The sequence below is a fragment of the Eschrichtius robustus genome, chromosome 10 (assembly GCF_028021215.1).
Source record: "Eschrichtius robustus isolate mEscRob2 chromosome 10, mEscRob2.pri, whole genome shotgun sequence".
Taxonomy (NCBI): Eukaryota; Metazoa; Chordata; class Mammalia; order Artiodactyla; family Eschrichtiidae; genus Eschrichtius; species Eschrichtius robustus.
Window position 1 is genome coordinate 36942394 of NC_090833.1, and position 24999 is coordinate 36967392.

The 24999-nt window shown below is 51.7% G+C and overlaps 2 protein-coding genes across 10 annotated transcripts; one reads left to right on the forward strand and one right to left on the reverse strand.

Annotated features, from left to right (window-relative positions):
* Positions 1-244: 244 nt before the first annotated feature.
* Positions 245-7167, forward strand: LOC137770789 (adenosine 5'-monophosphoramidase HINT2). 5 transcript variants are annotated; one of them, XM_068553678.1, is made up of 12 exons: positions 245-394; positions 603-674; positions 1607-1747; positions 1845-1949; positions 2053-2125; positions 3146-3257; positions 3360-4185; positions 4288-4462; positions 4635-4680; positions 4766-4880; positions 5003-5065; positions 7026-7167. In XM_068553678.1, exons 1-12 carry the CDS (start codon positions 314-316, stop codon positions 7038-7040), a joined length of 1824 nt encoding a protein of 607 aa, XP_068409779.1. In that variant the 5' UTR covers positions 245-313; the 3' UTR covers positions 7041-7167. The 5 variants fall into 5 exon arrangements, with proteins under 5 accessions (XP_068409779.1, XP_068409777.1, XP_068409778.1 ...); XM_068553676.1 differs by lacking the exon at positions 7026-7167 and adding an exon at positions 5175-5504; XM_068553677.1 differs by lacking the exons at positions 603-674; positions 7026-7167 and adding an exon at positions 5175-5504 and having other exon boundaries at positions 247-394.
* NPR2 (natriuretic peptide receptor 2) lies at positions 5597-24247 on the reverse strand. 5 transcript variants are annotated; one of them, XM_068553675.1, is made up of 22 exons: positions 24225-24247; positions 20811-21016; positions 14917-15030; positions 14478-14613; positions 14140-14234; positions 13780-13912; positions 13468-13552; positions 13107-13236; positions 12870-12944; positions 12581-12658; positions 12244-12348; positions 12055-12126; positions 10134-10293; positions 9798-9953; positions 9552-9720; positions 9246-9392; positions 8623-8746; positions 8364-8432; positions 6594-6768; positions 6424-6522; positions 6070-6161; positions 5597-5936 (listed from the first exon to the last, which is right to left on the reverse strand). In XM_068553675.1, the coding sequence occupies exons 2-22, from the start codon at positions 20988-20990 to the stop codon at positions 5871-5873; spliced, it is 2460 nt and encodes an 819-aa protein (XP_068409776.1). In that variant the 5' UTR covers positions 20991-21016; positions 24225-24247; the 3' UTR covers positions 5597-5870. The 5 variants fall into 5 exon arrangements, with proteins under 5 accessions (XP_068409776.1, XP_068409774.1, XP_068409773.1 ...); XM_068553673.1 differs by lacking the exon at positions 24225-24247 and adding an exon at positions 21843-23314 and having other exon boundaries at positions 13107-13227; XM_068553672.1 differs by lacking the exon at positions 24225-24247 and adding an exon at positions 21843-23314.
* Positions 24248-24999: the final 752 nt, after the last annotated feature.

Sequence of the window (24999 nt, forward strand, 5' to 3'; positions counted from 1 at the left end):
CAGCGCAACTAGCAAGGGGATCCAATCGTAAAGGAACTTTCACTCTGACTAGAGGACGAAGCCAAAGGAGTAGAAAATTCGCCCTCGAGTTGGCACAAGAAGCCAATGGGATGAAAAGATCCCGCCTCTACCGTGGCGGCGGAGCCAGTGGCGTGCCGGGCCCAGGAGCGTGACCCAATAGGATGATGGGGTTCGCTCCCGGCCGCGGGCGGAGCCAATGGCCGCCGCTCGCCGGTTCCCCGCCTCCCCACCTCGGCTGGCCACAGAGCCCGAGCGCTGGCCGGGGTGGGAGGTTTCCGCGGCAGAGGGGAAGATGGCGGCAGCCGTGGTGCTGGCAGTCGGGCTGTGCGCGGCGCGCCGGGCGGTGGCGGTAGCGGGGCCGCGGGGGGCGCAGGTGAGAGGTGGCCGTGGGGCGAGGAAGGGGTCCCGCGGGCTCTGACGCTCTCCAGGGCCGGGGGGCGCGTTCCTCCCCGGCTCCCCCCGGCCTGCGCAGCCCTGCGGCCTCGCGGGGCCGGAGCCCGAGCGCCCGGCCGGGAACCTTGCCCCTCCCGAGGTGCAGGCTCCAGGGCTGTGCGGTGAGGTCACGGCAGCCTCTCTTAAAGCCTCGCCGCGAGAGAAACGAACCGGCGATGAACGACGCCCTGCACAGGCCCGGGCACCGAGGTGGACACAGGGTCAGTGCAGCGTCTGCTGCCATCTCCCAGCCGACCGAACGCCTACTCTGGGCAGCTCCTCAGTGCCCCCTGCGGGACGTGAGCTTTTTCTCCTGGGAGCCAGTCTTCTGCCCCGTCAGACTCCTGGCTTTCTACTGAGCACTAATGCTAACTCCCCTTCTTCTTCCTCTTTGCCACAGCGACTCAAGGGGTCAGATTCATCCTGTCCCTTTTCCCCACAATGTGACATCTCTGACTTCAGCCTTCTCTCAGTCCCTGGGAAACTGGGACTTCCCTACTCTCAGTCCCCAGGGGCTGGGGTTGTGTTCACTCAAATGAACTCCTCCCTCCACCGATTCAGGGGACTGGAGTGAAAATTCAGTTAAGAGGTCAGATGTGATACCCAGACACCTTTGTGTCAAACAGGGCAATTGTATTAAAAGCTGGATAAGATAGTTAACACGGCTTAAAGATCAGAAAACAAGTAATGAAAGTAAATGGAAACTTATTAACAAGGTGAGAGTAAATGGAAAGAGCTCCAAGTAGTCTTAAGAGATGATGCAAACCACCCCCTTTATATTTGAAGCCGAGAGAAGGGATTTATCTAAGGTAATTCAATAGTGAAATAGGAACTTGGACCTAAGCCTCCAGGTTCTCATTCTGGATCCTTTCCCCTGAACACTGCTAGATTTCCTCAACCCTTTAGGAGCAGGAATCAATTGCACTGCTGAATCCTGCAGTGAAATCTGCCTGTTACCTAACCAGGCCCAGCACGATCTGGCCCTACTCTCTGCTGCTGATGCTTTGAAAGTGAGGAACTTTCCCTTTGAGTGGGAACCACTAACAGGTTCTTAGAAGGGTGAAGTTAATGGCCAGCCTCTGCCAGCCCCAACTAAGTACATGAGACAGGTATTGTCAGCTTCCTCCCTTGGGTGTGTCTGACCCACCTTCAGGTCCGAGGAGCTGCAGCTGTGACTGATGGGAATGAAGTGGCCAAGGCCCAGCAGGCAGCTCCTGGTGGGGCAGCCCCAACCATCTTCTCCCGGATCCTGGATCGAAGCCTCCCAGCTGACATTCTGTATGAGGACCAGCAGGTGGGGCGCCCTTAGGACCCATCCCCTTAGGAATTTCATAAATACCATCCAGCCTGTTGAAATAACATGGTGGCCTGTGTCCTGTCACTGCTCCCAGTGTCTCGTATTCCGTGATGTGGCCCCTCAGGCTCCTGTGCACTTTCTGGTCATTCCTAAGAAGCCCATTCCTCGCATTAGCCAGGCTGAAGAAGAAGACCAGCAGGTGGGAAGAAAAGGGCCAGGGTTGGCTGGGGGAGCCCTGTACTCAGCTAGAAATTTTGCTCCCTGTAAATGAAGCCACATGTCTCCTTCCCCTTTCCCTGTAGCTTCTAGGACACCTTCTCCTTGTGGCCAAGAAGACAGCAAAGGCTGAGGGGCTGGGAGATGGATACCGACTTGGTGAGTGACGTTTGGCCCTTGAGCCCCTCACCTATGAATTCTCATACCTACCCCTCAGTATGATCTTCATTCTTTGACCTTTCCCATGATCCTGACCCCCTAACCCAAGCTCCATTTCAGTGATCAACGATGGGAAGCTGGGTGCACAATCTGTGTATCACCTGCACATTCACGTACTTGGGGGCCGACAGCTCCGGTGGCCTCCAGGTTGATCCTACCAAATGACCAAGGATCTCAGACTTGGATGATTGGATGGGGGTGGGGGAAAACGGCACCCTGTAATGCTAATAAACTTGCTCTCCCTCAATTCTGGATCCCTGTCTTAAATATATAAGGATTTATACCACAAATAGGAAAGAAAACTGATTCAAGACTATGATCCCCCTTGACTATGGTCTGAGACACTAAGGAGGCCCATCCTGTAGTTAAAGGAGCATTTGCCTATATATCTGAGAGCTTAGGACTCATGGTCTACCTGGGTCAGGCCTCTAGAAAAGTAGCAGTAGGAATAAGCCTGAATGAGTAGGAAGAGACTGAGTCCCAGGACTTGCTTAATTCAGATGCCAAACCATTTTCTAAGGGGGTCTGGAAGGAGGATTGTCAATGTGAAGGCCTTTTATTGAAAGAGAAGTAATCACACCAAAAAAGTCGCTACCCTTTGACTATTTCCCATGTCTCACCGTTTTGCTTTTAAGCTGTGTCTGATGTCTTTTCATCCTTAAAATTTTTGAAAAGATGCCCCCACCTTTAAGAATGAACTACTGTTGCCCCAACATAAACATACCAAGTAGACTTTCATCTGATATAACAGCTCTGTGCCTGTTCAACACAAAGAACCACCTTAGAAAACCTCAGTAAGCCCTGCTTAGGTATGGAGGTCGAGGCCTTAGGCCAGCGGAACCTTAAAAGCCGGGCTGAGGCGGAAGGGAGGCCGGACGGAAGGCAGACTTCCCAAACTACGCCAGGTGCAAGACTTCCGCCCCGCAGAGACCTTGCCTCCACCCCCACCCTCCCCGTCAGCCCAGCTCTGGCTCCGCGCAGTCTCCTGGAATGATTTGCCGTCTCTATGGCAACCCGGTAGCTGGCTTCTGAAGATGGAGACCACTGAGTCTACCGAGGGATCACAGTCGCGGTGAGAGGCACAGCTCTGGCTGCAGGCTTAAGGGGACAAGGAAGGTTAATAGACTCGCTTTGCTGCGCTTCTGACAACTTTGCCGCTTTCACTTTTTTTCAGATCTTTAGACGTACAGCCCAGCTCCGAAGGACTAGGGTCCATTTCGGATCCCTTTCCTTCTTGGGATGGCCGTCATAGGTCAGCCCTGGAAGCTGCAACCGCAGAAACTTCAGCAGCTGCTGCAGCCACTGCAGCCGCCTCCACTACCAAAGCAGCTGCATTATCTACAAAGACCCCAGCGCCCTACTCTGAACGGAGCCTTCTCATGGAGCCCTCCTCTGAAAGTCTTCTTGGGGAGCGCTACACTGGACCCAGATTTACCCACAAGATAGGCCACGGGAGACTTGGCTTTGAGCCTGTCTCTGTTTCCCATATTGCTTGGAATCCCTATACTGCAAATGACCTTAGCTCTAGCCGTGGTCCTGTTCCTGGCTCCAGCTCTGGCCCTGTTCCTGGCTCCAGCTCTGGCCCTGTTCCTGGCTCCAGCTCTAGCCCTGGTCTTGGCTTCAGCTCTGACCCTGGTCCTGGCTCCAGTTCTGGTCCTGGCAGTGGCTCTGGTCAAGGTCCTGGCGACGGCTCTGGTCGAGGCACTGGTCCTGCTCCTGCCGCTGATTCTAGGCATAGGCCAGGCTCTGGCCAGGGCCCTGGTTTCAGCTCCTCTGATCCTTCAGGCTTCAGAAAACCCAGGGCAGATCTGCTCCCTAATTATGCCTCCTGGAGTCACCACAGCCACTGGGAGCCTCAGAAACAACCCTGGAAATTTTTGCAAGTCTCAGAACCTGGTGCCCGAGGGCTGTGGAAGCCCCCTGAGGTTGAAGGGACAAGTAAGGTTCTCAGTGAAACACTGCCACGGGGCCAGTGCCTTCTCTACAACTGGGAGGAGGAGGTATTAAGGGTTTAACCTGCTCCCTTTTCTTGAAGGCTGCCCCCAGTTGATGAGGGTGGGTACCGGAAAGGATATCATGGTCACTCAACTTGGGGCCCACAGAGAGCCACCAACCACCTGGATCAAGTCCCAAGCATGCAGGATGGCTCTGAGAGTTTCTTTTTCCGACACGGACACCGGGGACTGCTGACCCTGGAGCCACAGTCACCCATGTGCTCCAGCACCACCCAGAAAGACTCATACCAGCCCCCAGGAAACCACTCTCAGCCAATTCGAGGTATGAAACATGAGAGAATGGGCCAGAGTGAGTCTAGCAGAGAAAAAAAGAGAGGAATGTCTGATGGGTGTAAGGGCAAAGCTCAGTTCTTCCTTTTCCCCAATTTTTTTTCTTCTGGGCCTGTTCCTTAACCAGACTCCCCCCACTCTGTCCATTCCCTGACCTCCCACAGGGAAGCGTGAAGCCATGCTGGAGATGCTCTTGCACCACCAGATCTGGTGAGAGGCTGGGTGAAGGGGAAAGGGGAGGGGGAGGACAAAAATCAGGGGAGAATGGCCTTGATGCCCCCCCAGGCCAATGTAGTAAAGAGGTGCAGGCAGAGCAGGAACCCACAAGGAAGGACTCTGAGGTCGAGTCTGTGACACACCACGACTACGGAAAGGAGCTGGTGCAATCAGGGCCTCCTGCCCCAACAAAGGTAAGAACCCATCCCACCCCACTTGTACAGCTGGGCCCTGACAGGCTGTGGGAAAGCAGCAGGCCCAGAGGTTGAGAGAGGGAGCTTCAGGCCAAGAGTTATTCGGTGTATCTCCCTCACAGCCTCACGACAACCATAAGGAACAGCCTGAAACCTTCTGGCTACAGAGGGCACCACAGCTACAGGTGTGTGAGGGTGACCAGCTGTTGGGAGTGGGGGAAAGGGATGGGAAGAGGCTGTTCTGCCCCGGCTTGGTGGAGAGCGGGCTCTGTCCTCATTCCGGCACTCCTCCAGGGTGTCAGTAACATCAGGACTCTGGACACGCCATTCCGGAAGAACTGCAGCTTCTCAACACCAGTGCCTTTGTCTCTAGGGCAGCCCTTGCCCTATGAACCCGAGAATTATTCCCACCAATTGGGAAAAATATCTTCCCTTGGCCGTCAGGGAGGAGGGCAGGGTGGTGGAGGGAGGGGTAGAACTACTCCTGTCTAAGGGTCAAGGAGGGAAGGAGATGTGGAATATGGAATCTCCTTTCATCTGTACTGGAGAGATGGGGAGGAAGTGAATTTGGTCTGTACTTGGTGAAGCGGCTCTTTACATAAAAAGGGTTCTCTCTCATCCTGAGACTGCTCATTCAGTGATTCTGTGAGTTACCGTGTCCATACCCCATAACCTTTCCTTGGAGTTGCCCCTAACACAGACTATGTCACCATGACTGTTTTTGTTTGTTTTATATTTGGCCAAAATATTCTGGTTTAGATACAGATATTTACAGAAGGTAGGGAGGAAGGGAACCAGGCCAGAGAGGGACAGGTATATGTACAAGGCTGGGCTGCAAAGGGCAGCAACTTCCATATAAGGTGGGGGTTTTGTGCATGTTGGTTCCCATCTCATGTGACAATGTCCACTTCTGCTATGTGGAGAGATGATGGCCACTGCCCACCCGGGTACTAGCAGCAGGGGATTGTCTGACTTGGGAAGAAGTGGGGTTTACAGGAGCCCAGCAGGTCCTTTCTGCTCTCCTAGGAGCCAGTAAGTTCGCATCTTTCCTTTTCCCTGGAAGCGGAGAAGTAGAGATAATTCAGATTCTTCTATGTTATTCCTCATATCTCCCTCCCTTCCCCCCACAAACCCCGTAATTGTGTTCATCCTCCCTTTCCATGACTCCCTCCCCGTGGCCTGCCATCACCTTCATCTCCACATCCCCTCGAAGCTCTAGCTGGAAGCATCCTAGCTCATCCAGGGCATCCTTGGTGGTAGAGGAGACATGGATCTTAAGGGCTGGGGTGGGATAGGGGAAATGATGGAAAGAAGAATCAGAAAAGGCAACCGAAGAACTGGCAGTATCGGAGAGAGCTTTACCCAACCACCATCCCTCAGGAGGGTCTCAGTATTCCCAGGGCACGTGCACTAGAACCAAAATATGTCCAAGGATGGGGCAATCAGGAACTGTGGTCTCTCAGAATGAGATTTGGAGGAACTCTGAAAAGAAAAGGCCAACACAGGTTGAGGCTGAAGCTGGGGTTGAGGGCTAATGTCTCACCTTGACCATTAGACTCCATTCGGGAAGCAGTGTTCACTGTGTCTCCAAAAAGACAGTAGCGGGGCATCTTCAGGCCAACGACCCCAGCACAGACGGGCCCTATGAGAAGAAATAGGTTGGGAGAGCCTGGGAAAAGTCGATATGAGGACAGGAGTGAGAGTCAGCCTTACCCGTGTGGACCCCTATTCGTAGCCTCAGCTGGTCATGGGGTCGGTGGCGGATGCGGAAGGAAGAAACTGCATCCAGTAATGCCAGGGCCATACGAGCAATTTCCGGGGCATGGCGCTGACCGTTTCTGCCTGGGAGACCAGATACCACCATGTAGGCATCTCCAATCGTCTCTACCTGATTGAGAGGGGGATGAAAAGGTCACCTCTATCTGTATCAGTGGGGATGGGGAAGAGCAGAAGGAGACAAGCTGGGTACCACTATGAGTCATCCTGACAGCCTGGAGGCCAGAACATTGACTAGAAAATAAGTGCCATGGTCCTGAGAATCTGGGAGAAGGGGAAGTCAAGGGAATCTGTAAATCCTCCTGCCCACCCCAGCACCTGGTGAGTACTCTACAAATGTCTGCTGAATGGACACCCTGTCTGCAACAGGACACGGTCAAATAGCCTCTGCTGTCAGGAAATGGGAAGCAAGACAACAGGGCTGCCCTGAAGAGCACAGAAGCTGGTGGGGATGTCAACGAGGCCCAATGAAATGAGCCTCAGACAGCCTGAAGTGTCAAAGGTAAGAAAGCAGGCACTTGGCTTCGTTAATTGTACTGAAGCTGTGTAAGAGAAGGTCCTTGTTTTTAGGAACTACACACTGACCTGTTTAGGGATAAAGGGGCACTGTGGGGCTTCCCTGGTGGCCTAGTGGTTAAGACTCCGCCTGCCAATGCAGGGGACATGGGTTCGAGCCCTGATCCAGGAAGATCCCACATGCCGGGAAGCAACTAAGCCCGTGCGCCACAACTACTGAGCCTGTGCTCTAGAGCCCGCGAGCCACAACTACTGAAGCCCGCGCGCCTAGAGCCCGTGCTCCGCAACAAGAGAAGCCAGCACAATGAGAAGCCTGTGCACCGCAACAAAGAGCAGCCCCCGCTCACCACAACTAGAGAAAGCCCACGTGCAACAAAGACCCAACGCAGCTAAAAATAAAATAAATAAATTTATTTTTTTTAAAAAGGGGGCACTGTGTCTGAAACTTACTTGCAAAAGGTTCAGAAAATAATATATGGATACATAGATTTTTTAAAAATAAAGCAAATGGGGGAAAATATGAACAATTGGTGAATGCAAGTAAAGGGTTTATGGGAGTTCTTACAGTAATAACAGAGATGGCAGAGTAAGTCCAAAGGGAAGGGACAGGAGTGGGTAATAAATATTATTATCTGCACAATATTAGGCATTTTCCACAATAAATTTATTATTCCCATCACATAGATAAAACATCTGAGGCTCAGGGAGCTTCTGTTACTTGCCCAAGGCCACACGGTTGGTCACAAAGCCCGATCATTTTTACTCCTAAGCACAATAAAGCCTACCCTGTGCCAACTCAATGACTTCAACAAAAAGCTTTCACTACATAGCTTGTCCCTCACCCCAATAAATCATTCTATACCCACATCCTGTATGATTCCTCCATGTCTGGAGGGGATGAAGAGAAGAGAAAAGATGACTAGGCTATGCCTATACCCCCAGGCAAGAAGTGGCAGACAGGGGCTAGATCTTGTGATGGTTCCGATTAGGGAAGCCTTAAGGATTCACAAGAAATTAGACGGGAATGTACAATTACAGTGCCAGAGCCTCATTTGTCTACAAAGGGTACTCTAGCACTAGGATGCTGGAGACCCAGGCAGGAAAACTGACCCTGGAGCAGGTATGGCATGTGGGATTCGGGGAGACTGGGTTTTAAAAGAGTGTCAGTGTAAGGGCAGCCCCAGCTCTCACCTTGTAGACGTCAAAGTTGTCAATTATGGCATCAAAGCAGGTATACAGATCATTAAGAAGTGTCACCACCTAACAGGGATGGGAAAGTAGAGGCCTTAAGACTTGTGTCTAACTTTCTAAGAATTCTTAAACACACAAGCCATAACAAGATATGGAAACTACAGACCAAGCTAATCTTCCCTATTATCAAGGATCTCTATGCCCCAGTGAAGCTCCCGCAGGTCTCTACCCCACCCTCTGCCCCTCACCTGGCTCTCACCTGCATGGGGGTGCTCTCTGCTGACAAAGCTGTGAAGCCAACGATGTCACTGAAGTAGATGGTAACGCTGTCAAAGGCCTCGGCCTGTACGGTCTCTCCCCGTTTTAACTGCTCTGCCACTGAACTAGGAAGCAAAAGTACAGTTTGAGCCAAACTCAGAGAAAGAGGGTGGGAGGGCGAGAGAGAGGAAAGGAATGTATGGCTGGAGCAGAGATGAGTTCGAACATGAGAGCTGAGCCTGGTGGAGGAAAAGGAAGGTGGCTGGGAAGACATTACAGCCCAGGGCAAGGTAAGGTGTACAAGTGGTGTGGGGTTGGAAGGGGATCCCTGGGGATGCGGGCTAAACGTCTCAAGTTGGGATTGTTCTACATACGCTTGCTGGAGCAAAGGTCTGGTAGAGCAGTGTCCTAAGAAGAAGGGATGGGAAGCCAGGAAGAAGGCAGCACCACTCATTTGGAGACAGAATGAAAACACACGGTCTAGAGCCAGAATGGGCTCACGGTAGCAAGATGTAACAAAGCAGCATTCTAAGGGTTGGGAAGTGAGTTCTCAGGAGCTTGATTAGGCAGAAACCAACAGAAGAATACCAAAGGAAAATTCAGGAAGGGGGACAGAAGTCTCACTGGGGTAGAATTTGGTAGAGCAGAGCCTCAGCCTTGCGCTTCTCCTCCAGGTAGGCCTGCGTGCGGTCCTCCACCAGCTTCTCCAGGTTGTTGGCATACTGCTCCATGCGCAATAGGAGGTTGTCCAGTATGCTGGTGCCACCCTCCCTGGAAGGAGGCCAGGATAGGGTACCTGCTCCAAGATGCTCAAGACTCCCAGGGCTTTCTACCCAACCCACCCTCTCAGCCCCGCCAACCCCACCTCATCCACGAAGACTGAGGAGGCTTCTAGCCCTGGGGAGCCCCTGCACCATGGTGCCCTCTCACTTGTTAAAGCGGCGAATGAAGCCCTTGATCTGTCCAAAGTCTGGTCGCTCAGCTGCGTCCTGGGCCCAACACCGCTCCATCAGCAAAACCAGCTCTTCGTTCAGTTGGGTCCGGTCAATGCTCGGCCGGAAATAAGGCCGCTGACCATTTCGGACCTTCTGGACAATCTCTGAGGGTGATAAAGGGTTTGAATGAAGAACAGGTCCCCCAAGTAGAGGAGGCTCTGGGTAGTAGATTGACTCTCACCTTTGGGGCTGAGGTCCAGGCCCTCCAAGTAGAAAGGACCACTGCGAAGTGCTATCTCCTGTAAGATGATCCCAAAGCTATAGACATCGGCCTTCTGCATGCCTGTGGTTGGCAAGGGGTTCCCACTGAGCAGTTCTGGGGCAGTCCACAGCTTCTCTGAAAAGAGGGAACAGGCTGGCCAGGTCCTCAAAAAGGGAATCCCCAAGCCCACCTGGCCTCATTCCCATAATGCTCACCGTATTACTGTCACTCCGTCTCCCTCTCCCACCCTCCCTAAGTGGAAATGATCAGGGCCGGGGGGGCAATGTAAAAGCAGGTTGTGGGGGAAGGCCTCACTGGCATAGAGGGCGTGGTTGTCATCAGGTTCAGCAGTTGATCGGAAGCTGGCCAGGCCATAGTCTGTGATTTTGAGCACAAAACGACTATCCACCACACAGTTGGAGGACTTGAGACTCCCATGGGATGCAATAATGCTGTTATGGAGAAAGGCCATGCCCTGCAGGATACAGATCAAGTCATGGGATTGGATCATATCTGGCTTGGGATATCCCCTCTCCGTGAGATGGGCATTAGCTAGCTGTCTAAAGATCTTGGGACCATAAAAACAATAAGCTAATTTTGGAATGCATCCTTTGTACAGTTTCCACCCCAGGAAGCAGGCAAAATAGGAGAGTCGTCTCTTCCTGGTAACTTAAGCAGTATATCGGCACCCAGGCACCAGGGATAGGAGACATGCTTAAGAGGAAGGACAAGGGGAGCTATCAGTTATTACCCTGGAAAGGGCGCTCTGTCTTCTGAGCAATGAAGGGATCGGAACTCTGAGGGTGAACTCCAAGAATACAACACCCATGGTGGCCTCAAATGCTTGGCCACTACTCAGGAAGACATGGCTTGAGGTCCAGGTATCAACAGTATCTGGATGCACCAAGGAAGACTAGCCAGTTGTAAACTTTAACATACAACCGTGTATAGGCAGGCAAGTCGAGATGGAGGAGGAGAGCGATCTACTACAGGGGATGTCGGGCCAGAGAGAAAGTGGAGAAAATAGTAAATTAGAAAAACCTGGGAAATGGACAGAGGTAGGAGGTAGCTACCAAGCCAATGCAGAAGCCTGAAACTTCTGGCCCCCCTGGGGCCAGAGAGGAGAGAAAGTTTGCCTGTGAGGGACTCTAAGGCAGGTCCTAAGAGGGCAGAGTAATGCTTCCCCTGGGAAGTCACTTCAGGTGGAACAGAAAAAGGATACAGTGTCCTGTATGCTAACCTCCTTTAAATGTTTAGCTCTGGGCTTAAACAACTCAAAACCCTAGTCTTTGTGAACTCTTCCTTTTTATTCGTTTCATCTTGATATCAACAAACCTTTGGGAATCTCCAAACTCGTGAATACAGATATTAGGCTTCTGGCTTTGTTCTAAATCACCTTTCCATCAAATCACTGTTCTCTCAAGAGTCATGTTTTTCTTATATTTATCATCACACCTCCAGCTGAGCACCACATCAACTTTACCTAATATTTTATCTCTCATTTGATGGCAAACTTTCACACACACACACAAAATTTTTTAAATAACCTCTTGAAAACTGTGCAGAAAAACCAAAGCCAGCTCCAGGTGTGGTACAGGTGGTCCACTAGGCTAGCTCACTGGCTGGGGGACTTGCTTCTAAACACCTGTCCCACCTGTGCAGGATTCAAATTTATGCCTCCACAAATCCACGGACCTCTGGGTCACTTGAAAATAGCTGAAACCTAGTATATTAGAAGATACCAAACATTTAGTATAATTTTCCTTGCCTTCTCTTAGTTTTACTAATAAATGTTCATTTCAAATTTCAGTTTTTCTGAACAAAAGAGCAGATATGCCAAATATTGGGTAGAGAGTAAATGATGAGGAAAAAAAACAAAAGATAAATATGTTTGGAGACCCCATTAATTTTTCCCTGCTAAGAGATTTTAATATAAACTCTTGGAGGAAAAAGAAAAGATGATGGAGAGAGATTTGAGGTATTTGAGACCTGAGATTTGAGATAGGGCAGGAAGACAAAAATTCTCTACAAGTACAGGACTCTTTGTGGCAGATAAAACTCATTCCCCCCAATTAAAAGCCCCAAATCCATTGTTTACCCATTATTACCCAACCTTAAGAATAAGGGGAAATGAAGAGATGGAATTTTTAGACTAGGAAGAGAAATCATAAGCAAAGATAGAAAGAGGGAGGCATTTTAAAGTGGATGAACTCAAGGAGGAGTGGGGAAGACTCACCTTAACAAGGTCATTAATGAGTGAATAACGAAACATCCAATCCAAGTTGATGCTATCATTTTCCAGAATATCCTGGTAAGTGACATGGAATAGATTATGTGACTATCCTAGCCCCACTATTACCTGCACAGTCAGTGTAACTTTGGGCCTATCTCCCCTGCCCCTATAATCCCCACCTATATCCCTCACCTGTAAACTCCCACGAGGACAATACTCGGTGACGATGCAAATGTTGGGAGGGTCTATGCAGGCGCCAATGAAGCGAGTGAGATGGTTGAACTGAACATCTCTCATCTAGAAAAAAAAAAAGGAAGAAAAAAGAGACTTGAAAGAGCTAAAAATTAGATACAGAAATCTACCACTACATGAGAGGACCTTTCTCTTAATTATACTTACAACTTGAAATCATTTATAAATAAACCCATTGCCCTCCTAGCCAATTTTACCATTCCCTAGTCCTCCCCTTCCCCTTCCCCTTCCCCATTCTTATTTACCCCTGGCCCTCAACCCATACACCATGACTTACATGTTTGAGTTCAAACAGAACCTGCCGGGTCAGCTCAATGCGCTTCTTATTCACGTGTTTGATGGCAACAACATTTCCCTGATGGTGGGAGTGAAAGGGGAAGAGGAAAATTAATATCAGAAAGGGTCTCTGGGTGCTGGGAAAGACTGGAGAACTGTGGGAGCATCCAGGAGTTCAGCTGGACAGAGAGAGGAGGGTTATGAGGAGCAGCGGGTCACGGGAAGAGGTGACAGATGCAGATGAGACAGGATGAAATGGTGGGGACCAGAACAAGTGGACGACTGTTCACCTTGAAGTGACCGGTGTTGGCAAAGATCTGGTATTTCCCATGGGCTGTCATGAGCGAGCCGTAACTGGATCCCCGCTGGGGCCAAGGGCAACATGGAGGCGGAAGGATGAAAGGAACATTAGATGGTGGTGGTAGTGCAGGTGCTATCATTACAGGCTGATGTGCTGGGAAAGGTCCAGGGTACGAAAGGACAGGCACTCAGAGGGAAGCAGAGGGACAGCTGAGATGAGGGCTCACCAGCGACAGTGTGAGGCGACTGCCTGCACCTTTATGGTATCGCTCTGAATTGCCAAATTGCAGCTCCTCCCAGCGAATGCGCCACAACATGCTAGCCAGCTCTTTCTCCAGCATCAGTTTTCTGTAAGGACTGCACACCTCAGTTGACTGGCAAGCCCAATCCTACCACCCCAGAAGCCAACAGCGGGGTTGCAGGGACTTCCCGGCAGCTCCTGAAGCTGCAGTTGTCACACCCCAGACACAGGACTGAGAGAGAGGGATGCATTCCCTCCCCCGTGTTCTAGGGACCTCCTGGCCTCAGCCAGAAGGCTGTGTGGAAATGGGAGGGAGGGAGTAGGTCAGCGGAAAGCCCAGAACTCACCGGAAAATGAGGAAGCTGGAAACGCCAAACATGATGAAGGTGATTCCTGTGCCCAGCGCCACAATTGCCAGAGTGGAAAGTGGGGCTGAAGGGAGAGGGGGCCCTGAGAAAGACTGTGTGTGGTGCTGTGAACGGGGAGGGGGGATGCTCTTAGGTGCAGGGAGCAGACAGATCTCTAGAGGTAAAGAAGCAGGCAGGGGGCATAGGAGAAGAGGTGAGATAGAGCTAAGCGTGGGGGAGCCTGCGAGGAGGAGGTAAAAGAACGGAAAGTCAAGGGAGGAAGGATTGCTCCCAGTCCCTGCACACACCCACTTTTATCACAGGATGGGTCGTCCAAGTCAAAGGCACAGGGGGGATTGTCCAAGGGGGGGGCCCCCTTCACCCAGGGGATGGGCCGTCCTGTCCACCAAATCTGCTTTTCGGCTCCCGAGTAGTGGGCTGCAGGCTGTGAGGAAGGAGAAAACAGGGCCCACAGGCCTGCTCCCACCAGCCTCCTCCCCCCAAACCCAGCTATTTGGCTGCTTTTCTCCCCATCCTACCGCCCACCCACCATGCAGCTCCAGCAGAGGAAATAAGTCCCTGCCTCTAGAACCTGTGACTCTGCCCCCGTGGACCCCCTGAAAGCTGGGTTGGCAGGCCCCCCACTCTCCTCCCTGCCTCGTCCCCCATCACCTGAAAGTCCCCAGAATCCAGGTCCCCCATGGCCCACAGGACAAAATCAGTCTCCCGGTCATTGTTCTTGTCCATAACGACCAGTCCAGTCACACCTAAGACAGAAAGGAGTACCCCTCACTTTGAGATCTACCCTAGGCCCCTCTCCTATCCTCCCAATCCCTCCAATCACCTCACAGTCTGTCCCTGCCCCCTTTCTTAATATGTGTCCACCTCTGCCATGTTCTCTGACCCCTACTAACTCTCCCTCCTGCCCCTGGTGTCTGTGTTTTCTTCTGCCCACTCCACTCCTGAGCCTGACAGCAGCACTCTGGCCTCCATCTGACCCTCTCCATTACCATGGTATCTTCTTCCTTGCATCTTCTCGACAATTCGAAGTCCATCTTCCCGGGTGCCTCCTTCCTGTATTGTCTCATTCAGGACTTCAGCATATAGCAGGATCCCATCGTAGAAGCAGCCAGCAATGAGGTTCATCTGGGGGTGGTAACTTCAGCAGTGCTCTCCAAAGGTCCTGCTAAGCCCCTTCCCCAGCCCCCTTTTCCATCTCTGGGGTCTCCTTCTACCTCTCCTCTTTCTGGTTTGCTTTCTTCCCTCCTCTCATTCCTAAGGTGCCATCCCTACCTCACTGAACACTAAGGCAGAAGAGAAAATCCTGAATGGAAGTGGACAGCCCCCGAAGTAGGGCTGGCTCCATGGCCAAGGCTTGATTCTGAGTTAGGGAGAAGAGGCTTTCCTCAAAGCCTGGCCTGATTCTCGGGGAAAGAGAGATCTACTTACGAGGGAAGGGGCCAGCTCCACACCAAAATCTTCCCGAGCTCTTATCAGAAGACGATTCTGGAATTCCTGATACTCAGGATTCGGGGGTTCTCGGTATGTGATGACCAATACCATCTGTACCAACAGCACATGGGAGAGTGGAAATGATTCAAGATGGGCATTAGGGGAAGAGAGGAAGCAGGACAGGGAAACTTGGTGAAATATACATGATATAAAATGTACATGGGTGACTCTGAAGGCCGAGAGGATACTAAACTCTGTGTGTGTGTGTGTTTAATACTCTGGGGAGAGCAGGTGGCACTCCTCCATGCAAGACAGATAGGATGGTTCTGGGAAGGTGGAGACTGGGAAATAGATGAAGTCAACTCCATCCCCCAAACCGGGCTCCTCATCGTCCTGAAGCCCCTACTACCACCCAGGCCTCCCAGCAGGGCTGCCGTAACACAGCTCCTCTGTCCCACCCTTTCTGGGTGCCTGTTTACTGGCAAGGACAACACTGAGCTACAGCTCCTCTCCCTGGTGTTAATTACTGCTCATGTCATCAGTAAAATGTTTACATTTTCATTTGGGCCACTTGAGCACAGTGCCTCCACCCAGTGAATTAGAGATTTCAGGTTCTATGACAACTGGGGGAAATACTTTGAGAGAGTGATTCCATCTGTAAAAAGCCATGAGCCGGCTCCTTTAATGTGCATGGAACACCCACCATATGCAGCACTGTCCTGCATACTGGCATAGTCCCACACATCATGAGTCACAAGGCAAACACACAGTCACATGCCCACACACATCTCATAGATAAGCCAGGGGCACACATGGTCTCAGTCATGCACACTTCTCACTGGCCACAGTCAGCATGCCTCTGTCTTTCACTGGGATGCCTGCCTGGCTCCCACTGGCCTCACACACTTCCTGCTTCTTGGCCTCTGCCTCCACCTCAGGCCTCCACAATCACTGAGACCAAGCCTCTGCCTTCGTCAGGAAACTGGCACTGCAACTTTGGGGAAAGACTTCAGATCAATATATTTTGTGAAACGTGACTTTGTGAAATGAGAGATTAAAACTAGTCGTTTTGGGACTTCCCTGGTGGCGCAGTGGTTAGGAATCCGCCTGCCAATGCAGGGGACACAGGTTCGATCCCTGGTCGGGGAAGATCCCACATGCCGTGGAGCAACTAAGCCCGTGCGCCACAACTACTGAGCCTGTGCTCTAGATCCCGTGGGCCACAACTACTGAGCCCACGTGCCACAACTACTGAAGCCCGCGCGCCTAGAGCCCGTGCTCTGCAACAAGAGAAGCCACCACAATGAGAAGCCCGCGCACCACAACGAAGAGTAGCCCCCGCTCGCCACAACTACAGAAAGCCCACGCGCAGCAACGAAGACCCAACGCAGCCAAAAAATAAATATAATAAATAAAATTGATTCTTTAAAAAAATTAAAAATTTTAAAAATTAAAAAAAATAAAACTAGCCATTTCTACCAGTTGTGTTAATTCCTGTCATAGAAAGTACCATAGAGATACTAGATATATCACTTACGATCTATTATAGATCAATTTATTCCAGGTAGGAAATAATGAAGTCAGTTTCTAATACACATTGATTATATTAGACTGGAGTCTACTTCATGATGTAATTATTCTTACTGGAGCATTTGGACGCTTGATCACACACTGCTAATACTCTCCCACTGTCAGGCAGAATTAAAAAGGAGAGGGAGACTGAGGGTGGGGCTGGAAGGGTTCGTTCAGTAACACCTATTCAAAGAATAAAAGAAAAATAGAAGGGTAGGATATGGTTGACAAAAAATGTAAAAAGTTAGTTAAAAAACTTGAAAAGATCAGGCTTCACACAATTTCTATTTCATTATAAAGGTTGATAATAGGTTTTCAATGCTTTTTAAAAAGTAATTCCCTAGGTTTGTTTCTTTGCTAGACTAGCAATTCTCAATCTTTTTGGTCTCATGACCCCTTTACGCTACTAGAAATTATTGAGGACCCCAAGGAGCTTTTGTTTGTTTGGATTACATCTATCAATATTTACCATATTAGAAATTAAAACTGACAAAGTTTTAAAACACAAGAATACACAAGCACACCTCCTATAGCTGCCAGAATGATGACATCATCACACGTCACATAACCTCTGGAAAACTCCACTGTACAATCATGGAAGAATGAAGAGTGACAGAGGCAAATAACACCTTAGTATTATTTTTAAAATAGTTTTGCCCTCATGGTCCCCCTACAAGGATTCCAGGGGCCCCCAGGATCCCAAGACCACACTTTGAGAACCGCTATGCTCGACTCTGTTTTGCTGTGGTTACTAGCTACTAAAAAAAAGAGAGAGAAGCAGAAGAACTTCCAAGGAATTTCTGTTCTTGCTCAGGGGCTAGAGAGAAGGTAAAGGTAGGTAACTGTGTCCCATTCCACAGGGGACCCCAGGCGGAAAAAAAAAAAAAAAAAAAAAAGCAAAGGCTGCCAAAATGGGTACAGCGGTGGGTGGAAGCCAGGAGGGCACCTGGGAAATGTGCAAGGGCAGCAGATGCCTGGCTCCGCCTGTGGGCCCACCCATACCCAGACCCACTCTGGCTGCCGCAGGAGGCGCTGTCAACAGTGGCTTAAATTAACAGAATGGTCTCCACAAGAGATGCTGCCTTACACGGCCCTTGGTTTACTGCTTCCTTCCATTCTAGCCGCTGGTGTCCCCCATCTGTAACCCAGTCTCATGCTGGTCACCTAGGTTGTGGCTTCTGCCTGGGTTTCTGACCCTGTAGAAGGTCCACAAATGTCCAGACAGAGCCTCTGGATCCTTAGAGCCTACTCATTTGGTTAGTTCCACCGTATCTACTTATTCTTCCGTTTCCTGTTGATCATCTTGGTTTACAGTACCTGCCAGCTCTACTCCTGTCTAAATGAATTCCTAACCCCGTCCCCCCTCTTCCCAAAACACACCTTGATTCAATTCAGCAAACGTGCTAGGCACACAGAATACAAAGACAAGCATGATCCCTGCCCTCAAGCGGCTATGGTTTAATGAGGGAGAAAAAGCATAGCAACATACTTAATTTTAGAGTCCTCTCCCCCAATAGCTAGTATCCAGCATGAGCTGGGACCCCTTCCTTGGGCATGACACCCTCCTGGAAAGGCTGTGGGCATCTATATCAGGGACTCCTCACCTCTGCTGCCACCTTTTCCAGGCTGGCCTGGTCTGGGACCCCAGTGGGCCAGGTATCTCTGGGGTGTGGGCTCTCTGCTCTTTTATCCTTGTCTGGAGCTGACCACACAACTTCCCTCACCCCCTGCCCGGGGTAAGGATAAGCTACTCTTATCCTTCCCTGATTGGAAAAGGATAAGAGTAGCTTTGTCAGAGGATACCTCATCACCACTCACCCCACCCCACCACTTTGATTTTCCCCTCAGCATATTCTTGACTGCCCCTTCTCTTGTATTGTAGCAAAATCTCCCTCTTTGTTTTTCTGTCTGAATAACGCCTACAGTGAGTGGGAGAGCTGAGAATTAATTTACAGTTCGCCCTTGAAAAACCTGGGTTTGAACTGCACGGGTCCACTGATATGCAGATTTTTTTCAATAAATGCAGACCACGGTCCTACATGATCTACGGTTGGTTGAATCCACAGATGTAGATGGAACCTCCAAGAGGGAAGCCTGACCATAAAGTTATACTCAGATTTTCGATTGCACAGAGGGTGGATGTCCCTAACCCTCACAATGTTCAAGAGTCAACTGTATGTAGCTAACTGTTAGCAGACTAGATCCCTCCTCCTCCTACTACCCTAAGTGCTGGGGCCCCTTGGCTGGTAGGAATTCTCCCACAAGAAGAGAGGTGTTCCCTCCACAAAGAGAATATGGCCCAGAAGGCTGTGGAGTCTTCCCACCTGGGAGGGTTAGAGAGACCTTCCTTGACCACACTAGCTAAAGCACAATACCCCTGATACTCTCTTCTCATACTACGCTACGCTTTTTTTTTTTTTTAAGTAACACATCACAGTTTGTTCTATGTTTGTATCTATTGCTTGTTTATGTCTGTCTGTTCTACTGAATGTAGGCTCCAAAAGGCAGGAACATCTGTTACGTTCTCTGCTGTATACTAGCACCTCGCACAGTGACTAGGACATAACAGGTGCTCAGTAAACACTAACAGAATGAGTCAGTCTTCAGATGAATCAAACATTGACTGAATAATGTTTTAAGTTCTAGAGGAGATAGAGTTAGGCACAAGAGTGGGAAATTCAGTCCAACCTGAGGATTCAGGGATTGTTTCCTAGAAGGGAAAATAACTGATCTGAGTATTAGAGAATACACAAGCATTATCCAGACACACAAAGGTGAGAAGGTCATTTTAGGCAAAAGTTCAGCAGCAACAAAACCTGTCCTGCCACTGCCCGTGTTCAAGTGTGACGGTCACAGACTCATACTCAGGCATGCAAACAGATATGTCATTCACAGTCAGACACTACCAAATATATAATCACAGCCACATAAAACCTTACTCATTGGAGAAGGTGGCCACCCAAGTCCAGCCCTTATACACACCTACTTAGAGTCAAAGAATCTCAGGGTTGAAAGGACCTTAAGGTTATCCTATACGCCACCTCAAATCCTTTTTGGGTTAAGAAGGGGGTATGCATAAATAAGTTTTAAAAAGTACTTATGTACATAAGTAAGTGTAAAATTGGTGGGAGAATTGGGGAGCAATTCATGGGTATGATTTTGAGAGGGAGAGATTTGGGGTAAGGGGAGGAAGACCACTGTGGACAAAAGCAGCAAAGAGCCCAAAGGCAGGGGGTCAGGGAGGCCCGAGGTAGCAGGTCTGAGTGAGGTCTAGCCGGCTGGAGTACTCAGCAGTACTGGGAGGTGAGATTTTAAAAGTGGGTTGAGGACTGTAGAAAATCTTAAATTTCATGATAAGGAGTCAGGACTTTATTCTGTAGGAAATAAGTCATTGAAAGTTTTGAGCAGAGAAGTGAAGTGAAGATAGTCATGTCAATTTTCCCTACAAACTGTTTCTCATACCCATCTCTTTTCATTCCTGCTATCATCACCATAGTTCAAGCCCACACCTCCATACTGCATTCCAACCTACTGCAGGTGGCCTCACTGTCTCCTCCTCTTCTAATCCAACCTGAATTCTGTCAGTATATTTCTCATCACAAAAAAACCTCAAAGACCCCACCATTCAAGTCCAAGCGCCTCAGTCTTAGGTTCAGAGCTCTCCTTAATCTGAATCTACCTCTGCAGCATTATTTCCTATAATCTGCTCCAAGTGAACCGTTCTTTCTTGTCAGGTCAGCATCTTCTTGGATCCCCAAACATGTCCATTCCCATCTCTTTTTCTTTGCTCCGGCTGCCTGCATCCTCTCTCCCACTCTGACTAGGAATATGACATCTATATTTAAAGTCACCATAGAGTCTTGCTTCCTTTATAAAAGCCTTCCCTAAACCCAGCCCACAGTGACTCTCTCCTCTGAACCACTCAAGTTCTTAGTGTCTGTTCCAGGACACATCATCACATCCTTTCTTGTACTTGCATCTAACTGCACCACAATCATGCCTCGCCTCTCCAGAAACGGTGGAAGCCCTCCCAGGGGCGGGACCTAGATCTTTCCCTGAACTTCCCCCCAAACCCACGGTATATCCACCATTGGTACTTAGGAAAGTCAGTGTTCCAGGATCTTGGGAGGTAGCCTTGGAAGACACACTGAGAAAGAGCCACAAAGGTGAGACTAGACTTGGAAAGCCTCCGTCCATTTCACCCCTGTGGTTCACAATTCTCGCCCTCTTGCTGGGGTTTCTGTGGGGTCTTGTGAGAGACAGAGAATCCCCAAAAAAGCTCCTCTCCCCACTCCCTTCAAGTTTGGCTCAGATGATACCTGAAAAGCTTCTCTGAGGGCCTGGGCCTGTTCCCAGGTGCGATTGTCCTGCCAGGGCCGGCCTGTGGAGCGCGTGGGGCCTGCACGGAGACTCTCCCCAAAGACATCCAGGTAAAAGAAGACATAATCTCCGTTGGTCAGGTTCTCCCTCTGGGCCTGAAGCAGGATTTCATGCAGCATCTCCAGAGGGCCGCAGATATACACAACTGGGAGCAGGTACATGACAGAGGGGCACTCTGAGAAAGCATCCAGGACCCTAAACAGCCCCCTCTCTGACCATCTGCATTTCCATCTTTAGCGAGGAAGAGAGGCCCTAATCTATCAACCACCCAGCAGATGTTCCCCATCCCTCCCCCCTTGGAGTCTATGTCATAAGTACCCTGGGACCGTATGGACCATCTGGCAGAAGTCAGAGCCTGACTCCAGGCCCCAGAGGAAGGGAGCTATCCTTCAAGCCCCCCCTCTTCCCAGAGCCCTGCCTGCTGCTCCCCCCCCAGCCCTCCTCACTCCCCCACTCTGCCCTGTCTTTCCCTAGGCTCAAAGGCACTGACTGCTCAGAATTTCTCTCAGTGTGAGCTTTACCTGTCTTTCCCAACCTAATCAGCTGCACCCCAAAGCCCATTTATGGAGTCTTCACGCTTTTTATGCCACCAAGGGGTATTGGCGGCCCAGTCTGAGAAGTCTCTGCTCACAGACAGGCACACATTTTGGAGTGACCATCAACCACATTCACTACTCCAGGGAACTCACACTGCCCCCCAAATTCAACTTCCCCCAATCCCACACTCTCCCCGACACAAGCTTCTCCCCTCAGGCCATCTTACTCCTTGTTCACATCTGTCTGTGACATCCACAAGCCCCCCAATATAATGCCTTAGCCCCTCCCAGGGGCTCCATCCACACGTGTTTCTTGATCCCAACCACCACATTCGGCTCCTCCACGGCTATCTCCATCTACAGCTTCCCAGTGCTCAGCTCCAGGGACAGAGTGACCCTCCTCCCCTGACCCTAAGTAGCCCGGGCCACACTCACTGCGCCCGTTGGCCCGGATGAAGTGGGTGGCCTGCTCAGGGCCCCCCGGCTCACGGGCATACACCTGGTGCTGCACACTGAGGTTGCTGCCCTGCAGGGCCTCAAAGACGCCCTCGATGGTGAAGTAGTGAGGCCGGTCATCTGTGCGAGCATCCAGATACAGCAAGGCAGCACGGGCAGTCCAATTGAAGTGCCCATGTAGCGTCACTACAAACTCACCCAGCTTGGGAGCAGAGGGACCAGTGCGCACCAGGGTACGATAATGCTCATTCTTAGCCGCAAAACCAGAGGCCACAGCACCCGCAGTCAGCAGGGGAAGGCGCCAATGTGAGGCAAAGCGGGCCACAGAGGCAGCGGGGTACACGCAACCGGGGCCCAACAGAAGGTCGGGATCGTGGTACAGCTTGAGGTCCACAGCGCGCAGCGGGGCCAGGTACTCAGAGCAGGCACCATCTAGTTCAGAGCTGACGAACCGTAGGTCCACGGGCAGCGCCCGGCCCAGCGCCTCCACAGCGAGTGCCACAGCGGGACCCACCCGTGGCCAGGCCCAGGCATAGCTCAGGTTGCGTTCTGGCAGCACCACCGCCAGCGTCAGGTTCCGCGCCCCTGGAGGACGCACCCCACCTGCCAGGGCCGCCACCAACAGCAGGAGTGATGGCAGTGCCATGGGGAGATAGCAGCGGCCCCACCTCCCCCAGAACCTGGGGCCACTCTGGCCTACGGGGGAGCCACAAGCACCGCCCAGCGTGGAACCTGGGGAAGGCCGCCAGGGAGAGAAGTGAGGATAAGCTAGGTAGGCTGGGATACAGAAAGTGGCAGGAATCGGGGAGGAGGAGGTGGGAGGAAGCCCCAGGGAGTGGGTAAGGAGTGGGTCCACCAGCCTAGGGCAGGGACGGAGGAGGGCTAAGAGTAGGGTGGCAGGAGGAGGGAGGGACCAAGGGGGCCTGTGACTGGGATGGGGAGAGTGAGAGGTGAAGCCGTCTGATGAATCTAAAGCTGAGAAGGAAAAGGGGATCCGAGACTGGGATGGGGTGGAGCGGGGGGGGGAGGCTGGTACAAAGAGAAGGCCTGGGGGGACCTCACCGCTGAAAGGGCTAGGAGGGCAGAGAGCTGCGAAAAGAAGGACCAAGGGGATAAGGTGGGAGGGGGCCGGCGCGGCGGAAGGACTGGGACCATGGGCAGGCGGGCAGCGAAGCGAGGCCTGGGCCGGAGGAAAGGCAGGGGTAAATCTCCCTGTGAAGGCTTCTCCCGAAGCTCCTGCTTGGACTAACGGGCCCAGGGCGCTGGTCCCATCCGGAGCTGCGGCGGCCCCGCCCGTGTCCCCGCTCCTCTCTGCTCCGCTTCTCCTGGGCCCGGGCGGCCGGCGCTGCCCTGCGCTTCCTCCCGCCCCCCGCCTGGGCCCCCGGGCGCGCCGCTCGTCCAGGTCAGGTTGCCGCGGCCCGGCCGCCTCCGCTCGCTGCGCCGGCGGCTGCAGAGTGTGACTCCCTGGGCAGGCCGCCCGCCCCCGCCCCCGCCCCCGCGCCTTCCCCGCCCCCTCCCCGCGGCCCCTCCTCCTCCCCCCCCCGGCCCCACCCTCCGGCGCCTGCTGTCTCCCCCGCCCCCGACTCCCCACTCCCACCCGGGCGCCCGGGGACCTCCCAGGTCTCCAACCCACCCGGCGACAGCCCGGGGGCTCCGCGCAAGGGCCTCTCAGGCCGGCGAGGTTCCGGGCGTCCCCTCACTTTAAGGCCTACCCCGTCTCCCCCAGGCCCCTGGGCCACCCCGCCGCGCGCTCTCCATCTCACACACTCCCACGAGCCCAGGGCCTCCCTACCCACCCCTCGCGTATCCCGCTCTTCTAAGGGTCTCCTTTCTTAACTCCCCTGAGTCCCTCAAACACTCCAGCCTCCAGGAAACAGTCAGGGATCCCCACAAATTTGGTATCCTCACTTGTCCTCCACCTAGTAAACGATAGCACCCCTCTCATTGACGGGAACCTCTCCCTCCTTCACCAGTAAGACATGCCTGCTCCCTGGAAGATAAGCCCCTCCGGGACCAAGGCGCTCCGGTGACTGATTTTTCCTGAGTCCTTACGAAGTCCATGAGTCTCCTTCTTCCTTAGGACTCAACCCTCCAATCTCCCTCTTTGTGTCCCCACGCCCCCTCTGTGCCCTCCCGTGTCCTCAGAGGCCACCATAGCCCACTGGGCTCCCACCACACCATCTGCTCCAGGGTGGGAGCCCAGAGCAGCCTCTTCTCTCTTTTGTCTTCCTGCGCAGCCTGGGCTTGCACCTGATAAAGGCTCAGAGACTGACTAAGCAAAACGCTTCCCCAGCAGTGGAAGCCCATTGTGCCCCCCTTGGGTTCCACCCCACTCCCAAGCTTCCATCCTAGAAGGCTCACCCCAGACACCCCATATTTGGAGTGCTGATCTGATCCCGAGGAACAGCTTGTGAGGGATGATATCATGGTTGCTGGGAGGGGCTGCAATGGGACCTTAGGGAGTTTTCCTCAAATTGTCATAAAGGAGATGCACATAAACCCATTCTCCTCCCCCTGCCAAGAGCCACAGTTTGTCTCCTGCTTCAAGCCACTTCTCCAGAAATCAGTGCCAAGAAGCTGAGAAAGCTGGAGTAGAGGGAGGAGGGTGGGCGGGGAGGGAGTGGAGGGGCGTAGTTTCTCTGAGATGAAGGCGACACCTAGTGGTTTGGGGGGAAATTAAGGACAATGCCATTTTATTCTTACGTACGGTATTTCTTTATTGAACACTGGCTGCCTTGCACAAGCTATGGGGATGAATACAAAAAGCTGAATGATACAGACTTACCTTTGAGGAGCATACAATTGGAATCCCTGGGGCACAGAGGCCAAAGGCAAACCCCCCAACAACGTCTCTTGCCCTCAGCCTGGTAGAAATGGAAATCTTAGGGCAGCTCTTTCTTTAACACAGATGGATTAACTCCAGTTCCAGCTCCTGACACTGTTAGTGTAAAGAAATTTCGTCCTATCTGAGCAAGGAAAAGAAGGATATAGACCAGTCAAAAGGGTGATGGGACAACCTGAAAAAGACATGGCTCTAACTTCAGACCCAATCCACCAAATAATACTTTTCAAGCAACTACACACAGTTTAAAGAGAGAAGCAAATCCAAACGACACAGTCTCTGCCAGAATCACAG

Bases quoted from the DNA above. Each gene is read 5' to 3' on its own strand.
- LOC137770789 (XM_068553676.1), top strand. From the start codon at position 314: ATGGCGGCAGCCGTGGTGCTGGCAGTCGGGCTGTGCGCGGCGCGCCGG. The intron at 2,126-3,145 runs GTGAGTGACGTT...CCTCCCCGTCAG, and splicing joins GGGAGATGGATACCGACTTG to CCCAGCTCTGGCTCCGCGCA. The intron at 4,463-4,634 runs GTATGAAACATG...GACCTCCCACAG, and splicing joins CCACTCTCAGCCAATTCGAG to GGAAGCGTGAAGCCATGCTG.
- NPR2 (XM_068553671.1), bottom strand. From the start codon at position 22,509: ATGGCACTGCCATCACTCCTGCTGTTGGTGGCGGCCCTGGCAGGTGGG. The intron at 13,553-13,779 runs GTGGGTGTGTGC...CTCTCCCTTCAG, and splicing joins CGACCCATCCTGTGATAAAA to CCCCACTTTCCACTCTGGCA. The intron at 8,433-8,622 runs GTGAGAGCCAGG...CATCCCTGTTAG, and splicing joins CAGAGAGCACCCCCATGCAG to GTGGTGACACTTCTTAATGA.